The sequence below is a fragment of the Mus musculus genome, chromosome 4 (assembly GCF_000001635.26).
Source record: "Mus musculus strain C57BL/6J chromosome 4, GRCm38.p6 C57BL/6J".
In the NCBI taxonomy this organism is placed as follows: Eukaryota; Metazoa; Chordata; class Mammalia; order Rodentia; family Muridae; genus Mus; species Mus musculus.
Genome location: NC_000070.6, coordinates 129,050,087 through 129,064,085, shown reverse-complemented (window position 1 = coordinate 129,064,085; position 13,999 = coordinate 129,050,087). Strand labels below are relative to the sequence as shown.

Below are 13,999 nucleotides of genomic sequence, written 5' to 3'. Positions count from 1 at the left end.
AGGGTCAATGTCTGAGGTCATCATGGGCTACATTACATAAGGAGACCCAAGTTCAGAGCAAAACCATCAAAAAGATAATGGGAAAGTTGGAAGCTATAAAGAAGCTTGAAATGAGAACAGATTAAATGGGTAAAGTCTTATTTTTCACAAGGCCTTGCTGCATTGTTTTAGGCAGCCAGTGAACTTGCTATGATAATGTGCTAAGTGAGCCAGACTCCAACCTCAGGATGCTGTCTCCTGTGTTTATACCTCCATATAGTGCTCACTGCACTCAGGTTTTAAACGCTTTATCTGCTTTTTTGTCTGCCAGGTATGAATTTCTTTAAGACTAGCCTTAAATTTGCAGTAATCCTGTCTCTGCCTTTCTTTGGAGTCTCAGAATTATTTGCCTAACATGGTCCATGTGTCACCATGTAAAGCAAGTAAGTGATTTGTTTTTTGGTTTTTTGGTGTTTTTTTTTTTTTTTTTTTTTTTTTTCCGAGACAGGGTTTCTCTGTATAGCCCTGGCTGTCCTGGAACTCACTCTGTAGACCAGGCTGGCCTTGAACTCAGAAATCCACCTGCCTCTGCCTCTCAAGTGCTGGGATTAAAGGCGTGCGCTACCACTGCCCCGCAAGTATACACAGAACTTATCTTATAGATAATCAGTGAGCATTTTTAAGCACTTTAGAATAAGTACTTTGCAGATATGGGAACTGAGCTGGAAGGTGGCTGTACACAGAGGCTGAAAAAGACTCAGGGGAAAGCTGCAGACCAGGAAGTAAGGGGCCAGATTAACAGAAAAGGGTGAGGGCTGTGGGGATGTAGCTCATGGTAGAAATGCTTATCCAGCATGTACTGAGACCATGAGTTCCGTGCCTAGCATCAAAACAAAACAAACAAAAACCGTGGCAAGACATTGAGGAAGGATAGGGAAGGAAAGGTCCTAGTTGGGCATGATGGTGATACACATGTAGTCTCAGAGCTCAGGAATCAGAGGCAAGAGGACTGCTGCACATTCAAGGCTAACAAGGATACACCGTGAAACCCTGACTCAAACAAACAAAAGAAAAATCCTTTACTGAATGTGAAACATCTCTCATCCTCTCTCATGAATGTACTCTATATAAGTTAATGTACTCTACATGAATGAACAGAAGCTTCCTGTTTATAAGACAGGCCAGGCCAGTAGTGTGGGGAGGCCAATGGCTGAGACCATCTGCTGGGATCAGTGGGAAGTACAACTCTGTAGGGAATGGAGGGAGCAATGAGGCCAGAGCCTGGACCAGCAACGGATAGGTCAAGATAGCCTTAGTGCTTCTTCTATTCTGAGGACCTGTGTGACAGGAAATTCTGTTGACTACTCTACTCACCCCTCAGTCTCCCAGAGATTCTGAAAATTAAAGATGGACAATAGAGCACCTGAGAGAAAAACAATGCAGTTATAACATTTGTGGGTTTCTGAAAGGACACACTTAGGCAGAGATTCAAAGGGGTAATTGATCAGCTGCACTACTTACTAGCTAGGAAGCAGTCACTCCACATTTAAACTTCTTTGAACTAGTTTCTCCTTTACAGAATTATCCTCCCACCACCTATCTGCGTGTGGCCAAAGTGAATTTACTGTGTCACTGAGATAATACTTTAAAGACTCACTGCAAAGAACTACAAAAAATGCAAGCTATTTGCATTTTAAGCTAATTTTATTTCACTTGAAAGTATACTTTAAGATTACACTTGTTGCTACAGTATTTGGCATATCAAATAATATTGTGTCTATTTTCTACTGAAATTGGTTCTCTCATTGATAAAGCCATATGAAAAAAGAAGTATCAGAATTCTGTTCTGACCCACAAAAACTTAAAAAAAGAAATTTCTTAATTTATGGTGTTCTCATTAATTTAGTCATAGTAAAATGATCATAATTCTATGAGGTCACTTATATGACCCCTTAGCCTGAAGATGTACACATATATACATGGGAAGACTTGGTCAATTTGGCTGCCAAGACTGACGCTGTGGGCAATAAACATGGTCAGGTGTAGGAAGAGATAAATGAGGTTTAGGGCCTCTTTTCTAATGCTTACACAAGATTTTTGCCAGACCCAGAAGAATAGGATATTTAAAAAAAAGAAAGGAAAAAAGAAAGAAAGACAAACACCAAAAGAAAAAAAAATCTACACATGGTAATGCACACATATAATCCAGCATTGGGGACGTGGAGACGGGAGGATCAAGAGTTTGAGACAGTCTTTGCTAAATAAGCAAGACTGTCTGAAAACCCAAATTAGGATTAGGAATATAACTCAGCAGGCAGAAAGCTTGCCTGGCATCCACAAAGCACCAGATTTGATTCCCAGGTAGTAGTGGCAGACTGCAGGCTCATCACTCAGCAGGTAGAAGTAGGTGGATTAGAGTTCAAGGTCATCAACAAAGCAAAATAAGAGGCTGTAGCTAGGCATGGAAGGCCACACTTTTAATCACAATACTCATGTGGCTGAGGCAGGCAGATCCTGTGAGTTTGAGGCCAGCCTGGGCTACAGAGTGAGTTCTAGGACAGCCAGGGCTACCCAGTCTCAAAACCAAAAAAAAAAAAAAAAATCAGAAGTTGTAACACTTTCTTAGAGTTGCTGGGGAAGGCAGAGACAAGAGGCACCCCGGGCCTTAATAGCCAGCCAAAACTGACCTCTGGTCTCCACAGGCTCCCAGATACACCACACACACAGACACACACAGACACACACACACACACACACACACACACACACACACACACACATCACAGAGCCTATTTTTCTTCTGGCATTAAGAAGAGGGGGCAGAACAACTGTCCATGGGGAACTCAGACTATTATTTGGAAAGCAAATGAATTACCGAGGGACTCTTTGTGTATCTAACCACCTTCCACTGACAATCACTTTATAAAAGTTAATTAATTAAGCCTCTTAAGTCTTAAGACAGGATTAGGCTTTTCTGTCAGATAAGAAAAATAAAGCAGGTAAGACTATTAAATACAGGGATGGGAAGAGAAACTGGAGTCAAGCATCCCTGGGCCTCAGTATTGTTCCCAAGCCACACTTCCTAGAACATGCCCAAAATGGGGACTGTGATGACAAGCCAATACTTGAGTTGAAAAATATTATTGGCTTTGGAAGTAAGACTATTCCGACACTGGTCTGCTTCACTGCCTACCAGTTTGTTGTTGTATCACCCTGAACAAAGTATTTAATTTCATGAAATGCCAGTTTCCTCATTTATAAAACTATCAAATCAATGTCCTATCGCTGTGAAGATCAAAATCTGCATGCCTGGCACAAAGGCACCTCGGTGCTGGTTTGCTTTCTTTCCCTAAATTTTATTTTCTTTAAATACATAGATACTGACAAAAAGTGTGCATATATAATTGTTAGTCTGACTAATTAAAACAGAATATGACAGAATCTCAAAACAACAAAAACAAAACTCAAAACCACACACACAAACTCAGAATCGGATGAGCCCACCCTAAATCCTGCTAAATTAAGAAGACTCAAGTAACTCTAAAAACCACTCATGGTTCTTTATATTTCTTGTCAAGCTTTTATATTAATTTCTGTCCATTTATGCTGATGTGAGTGAAGATACAGGTTGACTTTAAAAAACCAATTGGGGAGCTTTCCCCAAAAGATGATCAGGGAAGTCACATTTCATTGTTAAAATTCAAATAAACTCTCATTTCTAAATAAGGAGTTAATACACTATTATGCAATTAATCAGGTAGTGCTTTCCTAAACTACTATCCCTTTGGTTCAGAAAATAGACTAAAAAGAGTATCAGCAAAACTTGAATATTCTATAAATTAACCTCTCAAAAGCCAGTAAGACCACCAGACACAAGCAGACCTTTTCAGATGGCCACGAGGCCCTTCCTGGTATTCGATAAACAGAAAGTGAAAGCCATCTGGGTACCTTTGACCACATCTCCGAGTAATTTAGAAACTCAGTGAGGTTAAACACACCCACTTCCCAACAAGTCTGGCACTTCTGAGTACACAGTTCCTTCTGAAGGGGAGACAAATGGCAGCATCCTGGAATCTCAGCTCAGCCTTGATACACAGGCTACAATTAAAAGCCTTTAAATCCTTTGAAGCAAGGGTTCACATACCTTTTTACTAGCATTACCTTTACACTAGGCGCTGCAAGTGCCCGAGAGTCTTCTGCCCCCAAAACATGACACACAAGAATATAATTAATCTGTCCAAGGTCACAGAACAGGTAATGGCAGTCTGACTCCCCATCACACTGAAGAGCCCCTTCTTGGCTGCATTTGACCATTCATATATTGGAATGATAGAGACAACCAAGTTTTTTGTTTTGTTTTGTTTTAAAGAAAGGGGGTGGAGGACCTCCACTGAAAGCTTCAGACAGAGAAATCAGTAATTCCTGCTCTAAAGAGTATTTTAACTCACTGACCTTTGAAATCAAGCATACATGGAACATTAAAAAGACTGTCATACAGATTTCAAGACTGAAAAGGTAGGCAAACACATTTTCTCACACCAGATCAACTTCTGGGTAGACACCGCCTCTGAGCCCTATTGATTTTTCTGGTCAAAAAGTCTGTTGTGACTTTGCCCTCGGCAGCACGTTAGGAACCACAAGGTGCCTGCCAGTGGCTTAGCACAGCACGCAGTGCCCAGGGTGCCCCTAGAGCTGTTAGTGAGCTGCCTTCTCTCATCATCTGCATCTCAACTTTCAGCAGCGGTTGTGTGGAAGAACACGCCTTCTGCAATGCTGCTGCTAAGTGCGCCCCTAGCCATATGGACACACCCCTCGGAAGCGCGGCCCCTTCAGTAGGACATTTTCATTCTCTCTCCTATAACAAATATTCCTTCTCAATCATTACGATAACACGCACATACACACACCTCTCCCTTCCTGGGCAAAGAGAAAGAAAACAAAACAAAACAAAAAAAACCCCTGCTCACCCGGATATTCTGACTTAATGGACAGTTCCCTTCTCTTAGCACTCAGCCACCACCTCAAGCCACCTCAAGCAAGTAGGTATAGGGTGCTGAGTGCCATCAGACCGGTTGCAAGGCTGGTCTGAGGGTCGGTTACTCGTGATCGTCCGTCCTCTACCTCCTGCTGGGCACCATCCTCTCCTCCCTCAAGGTGTGTGACACCCGTTGCACCCGGGACGACCCCCGCGGCCACGCCCCCGCGCTCACCCGCAGTCAGGGGCCGGACACCAGCGGCAGTCGGGGTCCGAGGCCAGGTACCGGCGCAGCATGAACTCTTCGTACTTGTGCATGAGCGGCGGGTCGGCCAGCAGCAGACGGATGTCGTGTGGGTTGAGCCGCTCGCTGCACTCGGGGCAGCTGATGGGCACGCGGCTCTCGCTGATCTCCAGGCGCAGGTAGTGGCGGAGGCAGTCCCGGCACGAGCGATGCGGGCAGCTGAGGAGGCGCGGGGCCCGCTCGGGCGGCAGGCGCACCAGGCACAGCGGGCACTCCACCTCCTCCGCGCCGCCGCCCTCCGCCGCCTCGTCCTCCTCCGGCCCGGCAGCCACGGCCTCCGCCTCAGCCTCGGCAGCGGGCTCGGAGGGCAGAGCTTCCACCGGCGGGGCCTGAGCCTCAACCGGGGCCGGAGCGGGCGGCGGCGGCGGCGGCGGCGCAGCCGGGGGCGGCGGTTCGGCCTGAGGCTTGGTCCGGGCGCGGCGGCCGCGGGCCGAGGCGGAGAAGACGCTGTGGAAGGTGAGGCGCCGGCGCCGGCCGCCGCTGCGGCACTTAGGGTCGGGGGCGGCCGCATGGAGCGAGGTGGAGCGCGGCGACTCGGAGTCCTTCTCGGAGCCCATGGCCCGCAGAGGCTGAGGAGCCAGGGGCGCCCAGCGCCGCCGTAGCTCCCGCCTCAGCGCCCCCTCCCAGCCGGCGCCCCGGCCGCCGCCGCCGCCGCCACCGCCTCGGCAGTCCTCCCAGAGACAGAAGCCGACCAGCCGCTACGAAGTGGTTATAAAGCCTCCGCCCCGCGCGCCGCGGGCAACTGCGCAGGCGCCGGCCTCAGACACCTCACAACCCGCGCGGCCCCGCGAGAGGAGCTGGGCGGGGCCTGGAGGGCGGGGCCTGCAGGCTGCGGCGAAGCCCCGCCTTCTGCGGTCAGGTGGTCCGGCGCAGCCATATTTTGCACAGGCTCCACCCTCCGTTCCTTGTCCAGGAGTCAGGGGTCTTCTTTTCAATGAGGATGCCTTCATTTCGTCTGTAAAAAGAAGACGAGCGTTGATCTGGTAGTGATTCCCGCCGATCCACCGCCCAACATTTCTGTTGATGCTAGCCATTAAGTGGTAAGGAATATAGTCACTCATTGAAGATCCTCAAAGTGAGCCGCACTTCTAGATAAGACAGGCAGGCTCCCCTATCTTCAAGAATGAGTCCAGAGTTTTCATTCTAGCATTTGCTGTTTTCTGTCAACTAGTGAACTTACTCCTAAGCTGTATCTCTCAGGTACTCTGGTTAGTCACTGTTGGTAGAAAGAGGCCCAACAATTTCGCTTCTAGAAATGGTTTCTTTCAGTCCCCCTTCCCCAGTTCCTCTAACAAAAGACCCTTAGGCTTGGTGATGAGAAAAGCAAATACCTTCAACAGCAGCAAAGCCAGGTCAGGATTAGATTTTGGCTTAGAGAAATGAGAGAGGGAGGCTTATGATAGAGAATTTTCTTTCCATGAAAAATATGTCCGAAGATCGACAGTTCAAGCTTCTGTCTTAAGCTCACCTCATTCTGCCATATTCCAAACGGTGGGAAGAAAAATGTCTTATTTTAAGAAGACTGCTTAGGAAGTTCTGCCCAGTTTTGCTTGAATCTCATTGGTTAAAACAATCATCTTGATGCATCTTTCTTTAAAGATAAAAACAGTGTCTTGTTATTAATAAGGAATGGCAGTGAAGGCTTACAGTGATTCACTTGTCTAGCATGCCTTAAGGAGATGGGGGTGGGGATCGTGCAATGTAGGAACAGATATGTGAACATAGTAAGTTGTTTGATTTTTTTTTCCTGGCCAATACTTAAAACCAGATCCGCAACTCTTTAAACTTTTGAGATTACAACAACACAGCAAACGAAGCCCATTGGAAGAAATGTCCGGTAATGAAAACTAAGAACAGGGTCTAGTGGCCTAAGAAGGTATGATGTCATAGATGATCAAGCAGGTGTGATGTCATAGATGCCAAGACAATTTGTTTGCAAGAGGAAGTGGTCAGCCGTCAATTGTGACAAATGCTGCCAAGAACCCAAGAAAGAGAAGGACAGAAAAATATGACGGCTGGAATTGACAACACCAGGACTTTGTGTGTGTGTGTGTGTGTGTGTGTGTGTGTGTGTGTGTGTGTGTGTGTGTAGGGCAGAAGGGTAGTTTTCCTTAAGAAGAAAAGAGGTTTAATGCTAGATAGCTAAAACACACTTCCGTGAACACGTCACCAGCTCCAGCTCTTGCTGGGTCTGTATGACACTCGGCTAGGCTCTGTCTGTCGTGTTAACAAATATTCTAAATAGCTCGATGGCTTTAACGCAGGACATATTTTCCCCACCCGTGGAAACCTGCCTTGATGGTTACTCTTTGCTATCAATTTGGTTGGATTTAGAATCACCACAAAGGCACATCTCTGCTTGTGTCCGTAAGAATGGTTTCCCAGTAGCTGAAATGAAGAAGGTGAATAGTGGCACCGTCCCATGGGCAGAGGTTCTGGGACTGAGTCGACAGGAGGACGAAGCTGAACACCAGCTCTCTCTCTCTGCTTCCTGACTATGGATACAATGTAAGCAGGACCTCCTGTGACCAAGATTCCTCCTCCATGACAGCCTGTCCACTCAAACTGAGAGCCAAAATCAACCCTCTCTGCTGCTGTTGCTTTTATCAACTGTTTGTCAGAGAGTCAAGGCCTGCCTTCTCCAAGCTAAGTTACTTACTTAAAAAATTCTTTTTTTTTTTTGAGACAAGTGTCCCACTATGGCAATTTCTGGCTGTTCTGGAACTCACTGTGTGGACCAGTCTGGCCCTGATCTAAGAGAGATGCTCCTGCCTCTGCCTCCCACAAGCTGGGATAAAAGTTGCGTGCTGTCACACCCAGTTGTTAACTTTTCTTTTACACTTAGAGATTCTCCAGACGCTCAGCTCCACATTCAGTTTGCCCCAACAAGAGAGAGAGGGCTGGAGGCTGTTCATCAACAACTAAACGCCTCAGTTTCTCACAGAACTGTTAGCCAGAAGTGGTCACACAGGCTCAGTCCAACTGCCAGAGAGGCTGGAGCAGGTAGGAGAAAGGAGAAAAATGTAGGCTGTGTCGCAGGCAACAATCTTTCTGCCACGACTGACAGGAGCAGCTGTCAGACTCTAGTTTGCTGTCTGGTGGGTAGTGGTGCATGCCTGTAACCCCCAGCAGTGGGAAGTCCAAGTTCAAGGCCAGCCTGGACTACGTGAGACTGTTGAAGCAAGAAAGCGAGTGAGTGAGGGAAAGAGGGAGGAGGGAAAGAAAGATAGAGGAAAAAAGATGTGAAAGAGAGTATAAAAAATGAATGAAAAGCATCCCAGCTTGTTGGGAAGTCCAAATGTTTGTCTGTCCTGGGCACAGACTCCCAAACAGAGTCAGGCTCAGTTCATCAGGGCCACTCCCAGGACTTGGGCAGAAAATGGACCTCTTCTAAACACCCCTGGGCTTTGCAGCAGCCCCATTTCCCAAAGGTTTTCTCTCCTGGATCATCACCCGTGAACAAAGAGACTAAGGCAAGTTCCTCCCACACCTTCTCTTTCTCCTTTAGAGACTAAGTAGTGACTCAGGTAGATGGCATGAGGGGAAATGGGTTTTCACTCATTTGGTTAATAGTCATTCTTTTTCCTTCACACAACTCTTTGCCAAAAGCTGGAGTCATAATAGAGACGGAGCACACAGTTTTCTGGGGGTTACACACAAGAAAGCAGGCCATTGGAACACTAGGTGACGAAGACACGCGCACAAAGGCTCTGACAGGTCAGTGGAGTGAGCCTGGTGCCAGAATTTGCTCGGGGCTTAGGGACTGATTTCACACAGAAGAGCTCCCGGGGCAAGCTCTCAGTGAGTAAGAGTGGACAAACCTGTCAGGGGAGGAAAGGAAAATTCCAAAGAGAGGAAGCCAGAAGGAAACACGTAGTGGGAAAGACAGAGGCACACTCAGTCCGAGGAAGCGCGAGCAGCGGGCGTGACTGGACAGAATATTTGAAAGGAAATAACAGGCCAGAATGGAAAGTTCTGTATTACGGCTCCATCAGGTGCCAGGAACAGAAACCTGGTACAAAGAGTGGAAGTCTGAAGACAGAGTTTTGGCTCAAGTAACCCTGGGAACCATTGGTACCTTGACGGCTTGGCCCCAGGACCAGCTGCAGAAAGACCAGCTGCATCCAGGGACCCATGCAACGCCTGCAATCCTCACCCACCCTCACTTCCTTCCATGTCAGTTGATGGTTTGTTTTGTTTTTTGGGTTTTTTTTGTTACTGTGGCTAAAAATTAAGTCATAAGACCTTCATTTTTACCAATCCCAAGCATCCCACTCAATGCCACCTGGTTTTCGAATTGTTGGGTAACCATTACCAGCACGCATCTCCCTTCCTTTGCATACACTCCACTACCTCATCATAAACCTGAAAGCAGTTGGGCCAGTCATGGACAGAAACCTCTGAATCTGCGAGCCAAGATAAAACTTCATCCTTTAAGTTGACTTATCTCAGATTTAAGTTAACGCTGTCAGCCTGTACTGTATGGCTGGCAGGAGGGCAAACGTTTCTCCAGAGGAAGGAGCTGAGCCATCATGAGAAAAGAAGGGGTGCTGGAGACATGACTCAGCAGTTAAGAGCACTGGCTGCTCTTCCAGAGGACCAAGGTTCGATTCCCAGCACTCACATGGGTGGTTCACAATCCTGTGTATCTCTAGTTCCAGGGGAATCCAGTGCCTTCCCTCTTGTGCCTTCCTCGGGCACTGCATGTATGTGGCACATAGACGTACATGCAGGCAAAACACTCATACACATAAAAGAGGTTTTTAAAGGTAGGGCCAGTGAACACATGGAATATGAAATACTTACCAGAGATAAGATGGGGCCAGACTACCAGAAGTCAGTAGAATGCCAGGCTAAAGAGCCCAGTCTTTATTCTGCCTAGCAGCTAGACTGTGCCGCAATATTTGGATTAAGAACAGTCATGCAAAGAAGTTGGGGTAAACACTGGACCAACGCATGCTCAAATCCACAGGCTCCACTGAAACGCTCTACTGCCCAATATTAAAGGGACACTGGAATTTTATTTTTATTTTATTTTCGAGACAGGGTCTATTGCAGCCTTAACTGATGCAGAACTTGCTATGTAGACCTAGCCTCAAACTCAAGAGAAATCTACCTGCCTCTGAGTGGTGAGATTAGAAGTCGTTTATCACCACACCTGGCTGACATTGGAAGTTTAGATGTTCTCTAGCCTCTGGGCAGAGGCCAACTCTGTCAAGACCTAACTCTAAGTAGGAATTCTCTCCCCTGGTCTCTTGGGACCGACCCACTGAAGGATTCCTGGGACCAAGCAAGGCCTATGCTCATCACCATCACCAAGCCTACACATCGAGTAAGCATCAATCATTGTTGCTGACTAAAGCCAGCTCGTAGACTGTGGGGACAACTTCCACCCGCACCAGACAGACTCAGCTCCTGATTCTAGCTCTCCCGACCCAGAAAAGCACTGGCTAACTCTACCTATTCCTGTGACCCATGTGGGGACCACAAACTCTATTCAAGAGCAATCATGTTCTTCTCTGGCCTGTTTGCTCACCTAATTGTCCAGACCACTGCCTGACACACTCCCATGGATGCATGGGAGCACTATCCTCCCGGTGCACAAATGAGGATGTACCAGTTTGGCATCATAACATCTTGGTAGGGTTTCGCAGTGAAAGCGTGCACACTGGTTGCAGGTGCTAGAATCTGTAGATAAAGCAACGCCTGCACGCTTATGCAGAGTGACTTTGCAACTGAGTCCTCGGTGTAGCAACCTCAGTGATTAAAGGGCTTGTTGGACTATAACAAAGGACTCTTTTCTTACTGGGGGCTCTGGGTTTGAATCCTGTCTTGCCTTTCAAGGTTGCTCAGCAAGCTATTTTACTTTATTCTACGCTCATTTATTATGCACTCTTGGGAGTCAAGCTCAGGGTCTTATTCTCATCCCAGCCCCGTGTTCTGACATAAAGTTAGACCCCCCCAGCCATTTTTGTATGTGTGTGTGACAGGATCTCACTGTTGTAGTTCAGGCTGAACTTGAACCCACTGTGTGTAATCTACAATGACTTCAAACCCCCAATCCTTCTGCCTAAGTTTCTTAAGTTCTGGGACTATCAATGTATACAATAAAACTTGGTCTTGCCAGGCGGTTGGTGGCACACGCCTTTAATCCCAGCACTTGGGAGGCAGAGGCAGGCAGATTTCTGAGTTCGAGGCCAGCCTGATCTACAGAATGAGTTCCAGGATAGCCAGGGCTATACGGAGAAACCCTGTCTTGGAAAAAAAAATAAATAAATAAATAAATAATTAAATCAAAATAAAGCTTGGTCATGAAAGCTCATTTTATTTTATATATATTTTAAGATTTATTTAGTTTTTTATGTATATGAGTATTTGCCTGCATGCATGTATGTATATCACGTGTATGCCTGGTGTCCACGGAAACCAGAAGCAGGTATCAGATCCCCTGGAAGTGAAGTTATGTTGTGCCCTGAGTCCATGGGAAACCCAGACAAGCCCAAGAATTGCAAAGCCTGCTGCAGCAAGAGTCTTTTATTTAACTTGGTTCCCACACCTAGCACTCACTGAGTGAATGCTAGCAAGCAACCCTGAGTCCAGAAAACATTGGGTTTCTATACATAGGGATAGTGTGAATATTCACACAAAAGGGGAGTAGGGGGTGGAATAGTACTGAAGCAGGTGGGGGGGTGGTGTTAATGGTTGTCTGTTCAAGGACTAATTTCATGGCCAGTCATAACTGTCTGTGACCTGACCTCTGTTTACCATTTTTCCATGGTCTCCCTCGAGCTTGTTATTTCACTAAGGTCTCAAGGACAGGCACCTGGAGTTTCGCTGCTTATCAGCAGGAGTGTTGAGTGCTATGCTAACGCTGGGGGAGGGGGAGGGGGGATGGGAGCCTCTGGCGGGGAACGCAGAGGCAAACTGTCTCTACAACACTGAAGTCTCTCTAGTATCAGTAATTTGGGGGTTACAACAGTTACAGAGTGGAGCTAGAGACAGTAGTGAGTCACTCTTTGGGTACCAGAACTGAACCCAGGTTGGTCTTCCATAAGAGTACCAAATGCTGGAGAGCCGGCTCTCTAGTCTCCTGAAGGCTCATTTAATCAGATGTTATCTGAACAGTGGCTGGGCCTCCAGCTCCTTCCTCTAGCTGCACCAGTGAGCTGCCTGCAGTGAGCTTACCTTTGCTATGATCAGCCGTGGTGAATACTTAGTTCGCCCGGCCTGGCTCACCTCTCATCTCCTAGTAGTCTCCAAGGCTACTGAGCGACCTCTCTGCCACTTGGATATCCTCCTGCTGCTGACCTATGCTCGGATTCCTGCATCTGGGTCCTCAGTTCCTGGACTTCCAGGCTCTGTCTTGCCTGGTTCAGGCTTCATTACATGTATTGCCTGGAATTTACCCCCAGTTCCTCAATTGGTTTCCTTTGGTTCAGATGGACCCAGTAGAGTTCTCATTTCCTCCCTGCCCCTTGGTTCTATTTGTGTTGTCTGTTCCTCAGAACTGCCTTGCTAGTCCCTCAGCTGTTGAGCCCTTCCTGACCCTCTGCTCTTGACTTAATCCCATGCATACGTCCTGGCTCACTGTGTGTTGTTCAACCTCTTTCTGCTGTGTCCCAGATAACGATACAGACAGCAGTACAGCAGCAGTACAACCATACAGATAACCAGTGTCACTTTTACTACCAGCCTCCCGTCTAAACCTGGACACCTTGGAGGATAAAAGGAATGCTAAGAATTGCTTTGATTCAACAAAGGTATCCATTGTTCTATTCCGGTCAAACTGGTAGGTGTGGTCACCTTGCTATCTCCAACATCACTGCAAAGAGTGATATTTGGTTCTCCTTCCATCTCGCTCATATGTCTAGGTATCCCCTGTGAGATCCTAACTAACACTATCCTCACTTTTTTTCAGACGGAAGATGGAGCCTCGGAGCTGGAGACTATGGACAACACTATCAGCTGGCAAAACCAGTATGCGAGCCCAGATATCTAAATTCTGCACTGTTTTACATGTGTTCCTCCAGTGTCATCGAACTGTTGTCTAGACATAGAACATGTGGTAGCCTGAGATGAGAAGGGACTGTAGACATGGAGGCTTATGCAGAGAAGAGGCTCAGTGTGTATCTGGTGGATGAATGATCCCTTTCCGTTAGAAATGGTGAATTTGTTCTGTTACAAAATCTGTGTGCCACCCCCAGCATCCCAGTTGTCTGTGTATTCATCCAGCCATGTATCCGATTAACATTTGTTACACACCTACTATGTGTCAGTGGAGATCCCCACTGACACACCTACTATGTGTCAATGGAGATCCCCACATCAATAGCTCTCCTAAATATATTTCCTTGCCATATTTCAAGATGGTTATTCTGAGAAACGGCCCACAAAAATATGTGCTGAAGACGTTGTTTCCATCAATCTGCATCAGCAGGAAAAAAAAAAAAAAAAAAAAAAACAGCAGGCACAGGCAGAAACTCTCTTGAAGAGTCTCTCCATCTGCCCAGGAAAGAACCTTAGACAGGAACGTCTGGGAGCACCCTTCCCACTACCCCAGGCAGAGGTGACCACAGGTGGCTGCTTTTCGAAGGGCAGGCTCTGATCGATCCCAAGGCAGCTTCATGCTGAACTTGTTTGGCTTAGGTCTTCACCTCCCTTCATCCAGGAAAGCCTCATACCCTAGTCCTTTGTGTAACACAAAATGTTTAATAAATGTCAACCAACTGACCTTTCCCTTA

The 13,999-nt window shown here is 46.9% G+C and overlaps 1 protein-coding gene and 1 long non-coding RNA gene across 5 annotated transcripts in view; one reads left to right on the top strand and one right to left on the bottom strand.

The window, feature by feature from the left end:
- Positions 1–5,942, bottom strand: part of Rnf19b (ring finger protein 19B) — a 26,383-nt gene extending 20,441 nt beyond the window's left edge. For both annotated transcript variants that reach the window (NM_001368763.1, NM_029219.2), the window contains exon 1: positions 5,190–5,942. In NM_001368763.1, the coding sequence (NP_001355692.1) occupies positions 5,190–5,815 (626 nt within the window). In that variant the 5' untranslated portion in view covers positions 5,816–5,942. The remainder of the gene's footprint in view (positions 1–5,189) is intronic.
- 1700086P04Rik lies at positions 5,933–13,999 on the top strand. Of its 3 annotated transcripts, none has more exons than XR_868180.3 (2): positions 5,933–6,298; positions 12,882–13,999. It is a non-coding gene; the product is annotated as an RIKEN cDNA 1700086P04 gene (long non-coding RNA). The 3 variants fall into 3 exon arrangements; XR_003955283.1 differs by having other exon boundaries at positions 7,593–13,999; XR_003955282.1 differs by having other exon boundaries at positions 7,027–13,999.